General features: G+C 36.4%; 1 protein-coding gene across 1 annotated transcript in view; it reads left to right on the forward strand.

Annotated features, from left to right (window-relative positions):
- The window catches only part of nr3c2 (nuclear receptor subfamily 3, group C, member 2), a 102,465-nt gene that overhangs the window by 71,295 nt on the left and 19,044 nt on the right, over positions 1-12,126 (forward strand). The window contains exons 5-7 of the mRNA XM_008420339.3: positions 1,190-1,531; positions 4,807-4,951; positions 10,164-10,294. Coding sequence (XP_008418561.1) covers positions 1,190-1,531; positions 4,807-4,951; positions 10,164-10,294 — 618 coding nt within the window. The remainder of the gene's footprint in view (positions 1-1,189; positions 1,532-4,806; positions 4,952-10,163; positions 10,295-12,126) is intronic.

Consider the following 12,126-nt stretch of genomic DNA (forward strand, 5'->3'; position numbering starts at 1 on the left):
TGTCTCAGACATGCAGCGTAATCAGTGAGGCTGTCAAATTACCATCACTGTTAAAGACTAAAATACTTTTTCATTTATTATACATTCCTGTATTGTAAAATGTGTGAGTGCCAGAATTGCACAGCTTCTTCTCTGATTTAATTGGTGGATGTATTTTTATTGATACATGATAACAGAGCTTAAACTTAATAAATTCAATTATGGAGTTCAAAATATATATAAAAATTATGCACTTTAATCATGAGCTGACATTAAAATAGATAATTAATTTGACTTCAGGGAATTTAAAATAAGCTTTTTTTATTGATAATCTTAACAAGCTAATGTTCTTGTTAATGAGAGCTTGAAAACAAGTGTGGATGGAAAGTTGAGGATCAGCTCAATAATGTTGCATTTTATGAATAAATTTTCCAATAAAATATTCTCAAATATGACCAGGCTGTCCATAAAATTCAAGCAAAACTGAATTATTTTAAGAAATAGGGAATCCTTTCTTGGAATATGTACTTTATGTGAGGAGCAAAGTTAAAAAGTTCCACAAAAAACAAACAAACAAAAAAAAACCATGTTATTTTTTGATATTTGGATGTTTTTTTTTTTGTCTTTGCTTTTTAAATAGCTGTGATCTCATAATTCCAGATTAAAGCTGCAATATGCAACCGTTCTAAAATATATATATTTTTAAATATTTGTTGAAACTATCACCATGTCATGACAGTAAGGTACTGTATGACACAAATAATCTGTGAAAAAAAGTCAAGCTCCACTAGTTTCTCCCAGTGCTACCTAGAAACAACCAATCAGAGCTAGGAGGCGGGTCTTAGCGCTGTCAATTATCCTGGTGTGCAGCAGATCCTGTAATGAATGTTAAGCTAGTTATCTGATGAAGACTGATAAACTGTTTTCCTGTTACGGTAAGTTGTTTCTCCATCATTAACACAGTTAGAATTAGAACAGCGAGTACACAAGGATGATTGACAGCGCAAAGACATTACTACTGCCTCTGATTTGTTGTTTTTGATTAGGAGCTGTGCATTTCTGGAGATCGGTCTGTTCACAGTTTATCTCATTGCAAACTGTCACAAAACAAATACGTTAAAAAATATATATTTTATAAAAGTTACACACTGCAGCTTTAAGAAATGTAGCCATAAATTCTCCATTAATACGGTTGTTTTGTTCCCCACAGCACGGAAGTCTAAAAAGTTAAAACTGAAGGGAGTTAACGAGGACCTGCAGAGCTCCAAAGATGCCCAGATTGCCACAGGTGGCGTTGGAGGCGGCTACCTGTCCTCAGAGAAGGAGCTGAGTGCCAGCGCTGCCAATGCCCTGGTGCCCCACGGGCCTGGGGTGGTCACACCTTTTCTGCCGCCCTCCATCTGCAGCGTGCTGGAGCTGATCGAGCCCGAAGAGGTGTACTCTGGCTATGACAACACACAGCCAGACACAACTGACCACCTGCTGTCCAGTCTCAACCGCCTGGCTGGAAAGCAGATGGTACGCATGGTGAAGTGGGCCAAAGTACTTCCAGGTTAGTGACCAGCAGAGGTCTAAATGCTGCTTTTGTGCAGGGATTAGAAAAAAAGACTTAAGAAGCGCTCAAAGATATTTTTAGAAAATCTCCTAATTTGATTTTGATTTTTTTTAACAAATGTAGGCAGATTTTGGATTATAGGACGATTCAAATGCATTTAATAAATGTATTCTAAAAATATTTCCCCTTGAGGGTAAAAATGTTATCGATATTGATTAAAATGTGCCATTAAAGCTGCAGTATGTTACTTAAAAATTAAAATATGTTTTATATATTTGTTGAAACTGTCACCAATTCATGACAACTTGCTATAAGACAGATAATATGTGAATTATCTGCCTTTCAGTACTAACTAGAAACAGCCAATAAGAGCCAGGAGGAGGGACATAGTGCTGTCAGTCACCATTTGTGTGGCGCTGCTCATCCTCCTTTCCCTCCCCCGTTTGCTTCCTGCTATGCACAGAATGTCATAAATGTTAAAGATAGTCATTGATAAATGGTAAATGGTTTTCCAGTAACAGTAGGTTGATTCTGCTTTTAATTGAGCAGTAAGTACATGAAGTTGATTAACAGCGCTAAGACCCTCCTCCTGGCTCTGATTGGTTGTTTTTGGTTGGGAGCAGCAGTGCATTTCTTCAGATAACAACAGCAGCTCAGGGAGGAGATGAATAAGATAAACATTTTCCCCACATTGTTTTTCTCATATCATATTGTCATGAGTTCAGCAAATATGTAAAAAACATATTCTTTCTCAAAGTTATTACTAACATTAAAGCATGAAAACACTTTTTTTTATGAATCCATCAAATAAAGAAATCATATCAGAGATAAAAAGTGTTTGATTATGAAAATTCAGTACAGTGCCTTACCTTCTCAGTTGTTCATCTGGCAATCCCGAAGTTCAATATATTTTATTGGAATGTGATACAGAGGCAGATATAGGCAAACTATCACATAACTGTAAAGTGGAAGGAAAATAATTCATTGTATTTAAGTTCTTCTACAAAGAAAAGTCTTACGTAGTTTGACATGCATTATGTTGATCCCTCCTGAGACAATGCTTTGTGGAAACAACGTTTGTTTCTGATGCAGCTCCAAGTATTTCAGGCTGCATCTTTACCAGCTCTGAAAATTGAGACTGAAATGTTTTGCCCATTTCTCTTTGCAAAACAGCTCAAGCTCATTCAGAGTGCAAATCAGTGCTGGACTCATCTGACCAGACCCTCTTCTTCTTCTTCTTTTACGTATTGACACTGTCACCTACATTCCTTGTGCCAGACTGGAAACAGGAATTCCTGACTTTCTTTCAAAAGCTGTTTTTCCTTCAGCGTTTCTTTCAGTGTATTTGAAGTATCGCATTAGAAAAGCATAAGAAAAAAAACGACATCAATTTTGCAAAATGTTTTAATGCTCATTTTATGGTTTGTTTTGGCTTTTTCGAAAACGAGTTGATGCGCGAAAGGGGGAAGGTTGTTGAATAATTTCAAACATTTACCTCATGTGACTGATTTCATGTTTCTGCTGTTAGAATCATTAAAATGTAATTTCTTACTATACATCTCCACACAGCATTACAATTACAACTTGTCCGGTAGCTAAACATCCCTGAAAACCTTTCTCCATTTCTGTGACTTCCTGTTCATTACAGCCATCCGAAACATAAACATCTGAAGAAACTACACCTGGTTGATTCACTCCAAGCCAGTAGAGGGACACACACTTAATTTGCAATTTCTTTTCTTTTTCCTTTTTGTGACATTTCAAAAGTCTGCTCAAAATTTGGTGACTTATAAAGGTGAAGGCTTGCACTGAATTTTGTTTACGGGTATCAGTTTAAGAGGAACTGTCTTTTGGAAACCATGTATTATTTTCCTTCCAAGTCATAATTATGCACCACTTCATATTGGTCTATAATTTAAAGTCTCTCTAAATTACTTTTGGGTTTGTGGTGATAATGTGATAAAATGCAGAAGAGTTGAAAACTTTTGCATCTCTCCGTATAAAAAGACAAAATTCCCAGATCTTTTCTCGTTATCCATTAAAGATGCAGCACTGCTAGTTTTGTCAGAGCCCACAATTTCAATTTTGAATATTAGGTCAGGAAAATATTCTTCAAAGGCTCAACAAGATTATAAATGAATCCTATTTCACCCGTTAAATAGAATCAGGATTAGGCTTTCCAAACAGAACTCATTTACATGACCATTGTCTGTGTGGAAGATCTTATTCAATTTTATGGATAAAACCGCAACCTAGAATGAGAAAAATGTTTGGAAAGAGATAAACAAGTTCCTCTAAAATCCCAGTCAGTGGCATACGTATGGAAAGGTGCATCACAGGTAGGTCTTCGAGCATGTTTAATTTGCTGTATTGCAAATATTTGATACCTCCAATGGTGTCTGCTTGCTATATCCGGAAGTATAAATAGAAGCCAGACAGAAGGGTCAAAATGAGTACCTTCGACTTTCAGATATGCCACAGTCTGCCCTCGGTTCAGACAGAGCACGCACGCACACACACAAACACACACACACACACACACACACACACACACACACACACACACACACACACACACACACACACACACACACACACACACACACACACACACACACACACACACACAGAGGAGCATGAACCAGTTGTGCCATTGCCAACAATGTGTGTCTCTCCTATATTTGATCTGTTCAGGTTTTTAGAGCCGCATTACTAAAAACCCAGCTGCTTTTTAAAAACTGTTAGACTTTCTACACTTCAAGATCAATTTAAAAGTAATAATTTTAAATGCCTTCAAGCCATTGGACAAACATTTTTCACAAATCCCCTCAAATAAATGCAGATTGTCACGTATTTAGATGGAAATATTCCCTCAGCCTCTATAAGTGACTTGTGCGTCCTCACTTGGCCTACGTTTCTGCATGAGAAGGAGATTCTTGCCAGAGTTTGATTGAGAGTTTGGCAACTTTCCTCTTTGACTATTTTTGGAGCTTCATACACAAAGCGCCAATAACCAGAGGCCTTGTGGGATTTGCATAAAAAAAAGAATGGGTGAATACTTGTCACTGGGTATCTTGTCAAAGCAAACGCTGGTACAAATATGCACACTTTAGCAAAGTGTGTAATGCAGTGACTTCCATAAACACACACATACAAACTCTGTGTATTAAATTAGGTTTTCCAAACGTATTTATCTCAGTTTTAAGTGATCTCTGCTTCCTTTAAACGAGATGTTGCCCTATGATGTGTGTATTATGGTGTTTGTGTGCCAGGTTTCCGGGGCCTGCCCATTGAGGACCAAATCACCCTGATCCAGTACTCATGGATGTGTCTGTCCTCCTTCTGCCTCAGTTGGCGCTCCTACAAACACACCAATGGTCAGATGCTCTACTTTGCCCCGGATCTCATCTTCAACGAGTAGGACCGCACTTTTATTTCGTTGTTGTTGTTTGTTTTAGAATAATAAATCTCAACAATTACATGGGGAGTTGCTAATGATTTCCGCTGGAATTTAGTTTTATCTCTTAAAAAGACAGTTTGCAGATCCGGAGCCTTTGATGGTCTCATGTTGGAATAACTCCAATTTATTCCCTGTAGGATGTGCAATTCGCCAAGGCAATCCACTGTCCACTGAGCATTAGAGTCCTCAGCAAACTCAATTAAGAGGTATTAGACATTAAGGGCATTAGAGTTGGCAGCACTGAGACCCATTTGACCTTGTATGCTGGTGACCTTCGAGACGAGCCAGACGTTCCTATCCTTATCCTGCTCTACTCTAAATCAATTTATTACTATACAATAAATTAGGAAAACACTTAATGTTTTTTTCAACAGATTTATCTTTTCTGAGATTATATATTTTAAACATTCACATAAAATGCAGAGCTGTAAAAAAAGTATTTGCCCTTTAATGATTTCTTCTGTTATAGCTCCTCAAACTAATTTTAAAACAAGACTAAAATAAACTGATGAAAAGAAGCACATTTTAAATTATTGTTTTATTTATTAATGGGCTCCATTTTTCTAGCCACACCCAGGCCTGATTACTGATTGATGTCCTGTGTGATTTCTGACTAAATTAGGCACTAGAAAGTATTTTTGTTTACTTTCTAGTGCAAATATCTAGTGCAAATATCTTAGAACATTTGAAATAAGACAAAACTAACTTGCAAGCAACTTTTTAGCTCAGCTAACTTGTTATTAGATGCTGGTAAAGAAAGATGGTCATGGATTTATTTCTGCTTTATTATAATTAATCAATATATATTCTCCAAAGAGTGAGATTTAATTTTAAAAATCCAGTTCAAATACATTAATTAGGCCACACTTCCCAATCCTGATTACCTGAGAGCAACTTTAGTCCAACAAATTAAGATAATCTGAAGTTTAAATAGCATAAAAGTTACCAGTTGGAGGTACATTATATCCCTTTTACTTGTATTAGATTATTTTTTTACACCTTTTTGTTATTTCTTTAATATATAAGTCTTAACTTTATCAGTGGTGAAAGTCTGAGGTTCTCTCCAGAACCATGGATGAAATTATTTCATGATAAATGTTCAGATCAACATGAGTCAGTGATTATTGTAATGCACTGAAAGCAAAAGAAGAATCACAGAATTACAGAAAAATAAAAAATGGAGAGACATTTGCTCTGTTTTGATGGTTAAATCTTTACAGGTGAAGATGATCAAAGCGTCTGAACAATAGGCTCCTTAATATGTGTTCATTGTGTTAAGAGGAAGCTTAAAAGCTGCTGTTAGTGAGCCTTTAATCTGGTGATCATTTAAATGTTATGGAATGGATCAAAGTGCAGAATAGTAACCTCTGCAGGCTGAAGAGGAGGCTCAGTCTGGGTCATGTTTAAAAGCTCCAGCTAATAGCTTGTGTAAGTCAATGTCAATGGGTCAGTTTGTCCCAGATAAACGAAAAAAGAAGTGGCAGAGCAAACATTGCTGTAAAACAAGCCCACAAACTGCATGTCTTTGTTTCTATCACTGTGTGAATTTTTACAGCAGTCGTTTTCCACACTGGAGCGTCTCTGTTCACTTGATTCCCAGTTATTTGCCAAGTCAACCGTAGTTCATTAGGAGTTTTGCTGCATTCTGTCAGATAACTTAACAAACTTTCATGCTAAAGAGCTTCCAAGCACTGTTTCTCCAGGCTTTCTGAAGATTTTTAGAGTTTCTGATTGAAATGCAACAACATTTTCACTTTTTTTATTACCGGTGTTGCTTAAAATTTTATCTTATTCTATGTCTATTGGATCTGAAAAGATCCTCCTTCTACTACAGAAGTGTAACTGGTCACTGCAGTACGAGAGTCCAGAATTCAAATAAAACAAAAGAAGAATTAGATCAAATCTAATATTCTTGAAAAAACAAATTGTAGCAGTTTCGGTTTAACTGCTAAGAAAATTCATTCAATACTTTATGGAATTGTTTAATAGATTAAATTATTTCTTGAGTGAGTGGGAAGGCAGGAAAGTATCCCAGCTGGGGAAATAAAAAGCTGTGATTGTGTAGAAATGCATTTTTAAACATGCAGAGCACAATTTGCAGTCATAGCGTAAAAAAAGAACTACAAAACAATTAAATTACCAAAAAAGGTAAAACATATATCTACATATTGTGGTTTCAAGATAGTTTAATACTTTAGCAAATTAAAGACATAACATTTTCTAGTTACAGTTAATTTTTGGTAATAAAAATATGTGAAATGAAGCTATTTCTATTATTTAAACTGACTCATTTCACTTATTTGTGTGAAATGAGTCAGATTCTTTCCTCATTCATCTTCATTGAATGTGTTTGTGTAACTGAACTTTTACCTATAGATGCGTTCAGAACCACCTATTCTCTTACAGTGAGTCAGTCTCATTGGCAGCTTAATATTCGTCTGCAGAGTGCAGAGGACATGCAGACGGGATGCTGAGAGTCACATGGTTTCAGTTTAACCAACCTGGATTTCACTGCTTTTTTGAATTCAGTGACGTTGATGCTGATTAATGTGCAGCAGAGTTTTTCAGGTCACTCATAGAGTTAGTCAAACATTGGGCCAAAGTGAGTCTGTAATTTGGCTAAACCCACTTAGTCTGCTGGTAGGAGAACAACGTCCACTTGTCTTTACAAACTTTAATTCACATTGGTTCTGGGCTATAAGGCAATTCCTTTAACAGGCCATCCATTTAAATGTTAGACTGAAATCTATATTCGATGGAGCATAAGTACTAAAAAATCAGATCATTCTTTCACATTAAACTCAAAGGAAGACTGCATTATTTGTTTTTGTCTCTAATTTCCATTGCACAATATTCTTTTTACTTTTAACTGGCTGATATACGTGTTTAAAAGAAAGAGCAAATCTCTGGATAAAACTAAGAATCAGGTCTGTCTGGCCACTGGTTTGGTTTTCAGCATAAAGTTTCTAATTTCAGTATAATTGCACTGATGAGCAATTAAAAAAATCCAACATGGTTTTATTATGTTATAGGCTTTTTACAGTGCTGACCTCATTTACGTCATTAAAATGAATGCAGTTTTATTATTATTCTCTAGTTTTTAGTCAATAAACTTGTGATTTCCTTTATATTTATTAGAAGAATATAATAGAATGCAGATCCATGCAAAGGTAAATGTGTAAAAAAAAAAACTAAATTTAGAATAATACACTAAACAGTAACCATAAAACTGCAACAGTATGCAGTCATTAGTTGCAATTTTAGTTCCTTGATTTGACAATATCCTGAGTAGGATCATTAAAGGGAAACAAATACCTTGTAACCAATTTTATTCTCTTTTTTTTCTTTAAAACTACAACTACAACAAATATTACTTTTGCTAAAAACAATCATTTAAACATTTTTTTGCTTTTATGACCCATAATCAGCATATAATGTTCTTATCTGTATTTCCTCAATCCTTTCAGCAATGAAAATAAAAACATCAAGCTGCAAAGAAATAAAGAAAGTTTGATAGATTCCCCATCGGATCTGATTGATCAGCTCAACAAGGTCGTTTGGCATCAGCTGTTCAAAACTTTGGACTGTTTAAAAGAAACTTTATTTGGGTGCAAAATTTAGGGAAAAAAATTTAGATTTTTAGCATTTTTCTACCAAGAATTGAGAGACATGAAAATAAAATAAAAAATTCCCAAATGACTCACTTTGTGTTGTTGAGCCAGATATATAGCTGGCAAACATGTCTCAGAAAAATCTGCATTTCTAACACCTCAGTGGATGAAAATGTAAACATATTTCTGTAATGCTTGAAAAAACTGCTAAACTGGAATATTATTTACATTATTTTGCTGCTGAGCTGTCAGTCAAACACATACACTGCACACCCCCTCAGGGGCTTGGACACTACACACACCTTCATATATCTACACAAACATTTATCTGTTTTTATTACGACGGATGTTACTGTCGCTAATTGTATAGTGACTGATTTACTGTAAAATTATTTTCAACTAAAGTTGTATTTGTCCTCAGGTTTGTGTTCTATAATACATATTTTTACTTTAGTAGCAGAGAGAGGAAGACAGAGGAGGACGGACTCAGAGAAAGAAGTTATGATTGTTGTTTTTTTTTTTGGTTCTTCTGAAAACCAGCAGCTCGTTTTTGGGCAGTGATTCAGCAAAATTGATTTCAGGAAGAGAGAGAGAGAGGAGGAGGGAGGGAAACGTGTGAGACTTTCACAAACTTCACCACAAAGTTTCCCACTCAGCAGGGAAGCAGCTCCTTTCTGTCACACTTTATTGGCTTTGTGTTACATTCAATTCTGCAAAGCACTTGATGCCTTCATGTCAACACTTGTTTTCAATCAGATGCTCTTTGGTCTATCGACATCATTTAATGCAGTTGTTTTAAGAATCATCTCTCCTTCCTTGACTGAAAACATTTATAATTGTTGTGGATAAAACTCCCAGCTTTTTTTGTTGTTGTTTTTTTTAAAGTCCCGGCACACGGCTTGACTCTAACCACTATTTCCCTGATGTGGTGGCGATTTATAGCAGCTCCAGAAAATCCTTGGCATCTGTACAGCACGTTTCTCATTGGCTCGTGCTTCATCCCCTCCGCTGTTTCTTTCCTGTTTTTGCAGACTCTGTGTTGGCAAGATTACTTCACTGATAAAATGTCTGTGAAGAAAAGAGGAGGGAAATGTTTGTATAACAACCATGCACACTTGGTGCGCTGTATGAAGGATTTTTAATACATAATTTACTAAACATGAATGTAGCAAAGTAAGTTTATGTGTGTAATTACTGTCAGCAATCACATGTGTCCTCTTTAATAGTGTTTCCATGGTGACCAGGAATAGTTAGGTCTTCTTGTAGCCACAGCTTTGGAAAAAGAAGTGCATCTGTGCTGCGATACTCTACGCAGATCTCTGCAATCTGGGGGGATTTGGTATTCAACTCTCAGCCCAGAAAAGCAGGATTCTCCTCTAAACTTCGTGGAAATTCACTTTTCCTGGACTCAACTAGTTTGTTCTAAATGCAACTGGAAAGACAGACAGAAATAATTCATGAAATTAGGAGAAAATAAATGGATGAGTGATAACTCACAGCAGCCAAGTTCAAATAAACAGTTTTTGTAAATGTGTCCTTTCTCTGTTTCCCTCCACAGGGAGCGCATGCGGCAGTCGGCCATGTATGACTTGTGTCTGGGCATGAGGCAAGTCAGCCAGGAGTTTGTTCGGCTGCAGCTAACCTACGACGAGTTTCTCTCAATGAAGGTGCTTCTACTTCTCAGCACAGGTAGGCAGCCAGCCTCACGCCGCGCTCCATTTATTCTCTCTTTGTACAGTAATGTTGATGCTGGATTGACTGCTGCCAATAGCGAGTCAAGTCGGATTGTGTCAAGTTACTTTACCTTTCTTTTGAATATTTTAGACATGCTCTATGAAAAATCTGCGAATAGGCAAATTTTCCACAAATAATTTGGAGTAATATTCCACAGAAAAATCTGTGAATAGGTGAATACATTTATATTGAACCACGACTAAGTTACCCTATCCTGAAAAGCAGCTCCAACCCATGATACCGTGTGCACCAACATTTACACCTGACAGCTGCCAATAGCAAGTCAAGACTTGTTATCTTAAGTGCAAAATGTATATACTTGTAAATATATATTTTGCATAGTGTGTGATTTTTCATCAAATGGACCTTTTTTAAGCCTGTATATTTACAGTTAATGATTAATCGATTAACACATTATGTCAGCTTTCTAAAATAATGGTCAAAAGGGAATTTGGCAAAATAAATCACAACCTGTTTTTTGCCAAAAGATGATTTAGTCAAAAAGTTAAAACACTTTTGGCAAAAAAAAAATGTCTTAGGCTATAATCTTAGGAAGGTGATGATTATTTCAATAATTGTTCCGATTTATCCGATAATCATTCCAGCACCTTTGAAGTAGAGATGTTTCAACAAACATGTCTGAAATACTGAGTCAAAGCAGCTCAGTGAATTTCATATGGCAGGATGCAATAAGTCCAGCTGTGAAATTTCCTCGTGACTAAATATTTCAGAGTCAACTGCAAATGATTTTATTACGCAGCCGAAGGAAATGGCAACAACAGTCTCTCAGAGGATAGTGGAAGGCTACATTAAATCACAGAGAAAGGTCAGTAGATGCCGAGGGGGAGAGTAGGCAGAGGTCACCAACTTTCTGCAGAGTCAATCGCTAAAGACCTCAAAACTTCTTATGGCCGTCAGATAAGCTCAGGAAGAGTGCACAGGGAGCAGCTGCATCCGAACCGTACATCGCCAAGTTCAATGCAAAGCGTGAGACGCAGCGGTGTGAAGAAGTGGAGAAGGGTTTTAGAGGAGTGATGATCCAAGCTCCACTGTCTGGATGTGGCTGTTTCCAGAATGGCTGAACAAAACTCCTCAAGTGACATAGTTTTAGCTTCACCCAGTTCAAATTCACTAAAGAAATCCTGTTTTGGCTTTTTGGACAATAAAATGTTTATTTTCTTATTTTAAAAATTAATTATTTATTTGCCGCTTTTAAAGTATTTGTAATGTGTAATAAAGCAGTTGAATGAAAAATCTGTAGAATAATTAATTGCTAAAATAATAGTTAGCCGCAGCCCTACGCTGGATGTCACACACCTGTCACAATGGAAGAGACTGGAACGCCTGAGGTCAATCATTTGCACTGGTTAGTGAATGTTTTTAGCAATATGATGTACATATGGGCTAACACGAGGATCATCTGCAGCTTTTTGATTGGTGGAAGAAATTATGCTTTCAGGAAAAAAAAGTGGCATCCACTTCTTTATGGCGTATGCTTCAAGTGCATCCCACTTTACCAAAATAGAAAAAAAGAAAAATCACAGTGTTAGCTATGAAACAAGTTAAATTTGTTTTAGCAGAATCATGCCTAAAAATGTCTCTGTATGTAATTTATGCATAATTCTCTATAAAAAAAATTCTCAACTGTATGAATAAAATTAGAGCAGTTATAATTTGGATGTCTGTGTTAAAAAAAAACCTCCCACCTTGCTTTTACCAAAAGGCTGCTGTTCACATAGGAAGTGTACTGATAAGGTGTTTGGTGTTCTGCTCCAGCACACACCTGA

The sequence above is a fragment of the Poecilia reticulata genome, chromosome 1, assembly GCF_904066995.2.
Source record: "Poecilia reticulata chromosome 1, P_reticulata-male-v2, whole genome shotgun sequence".
NCBI classification, from domain to species: Eukaryota; Metazoa; Chordata; class Actinopteri; order Cyprinodontiformes; family Poeciliidae; genus Poecilia; species Poecilia reticulata.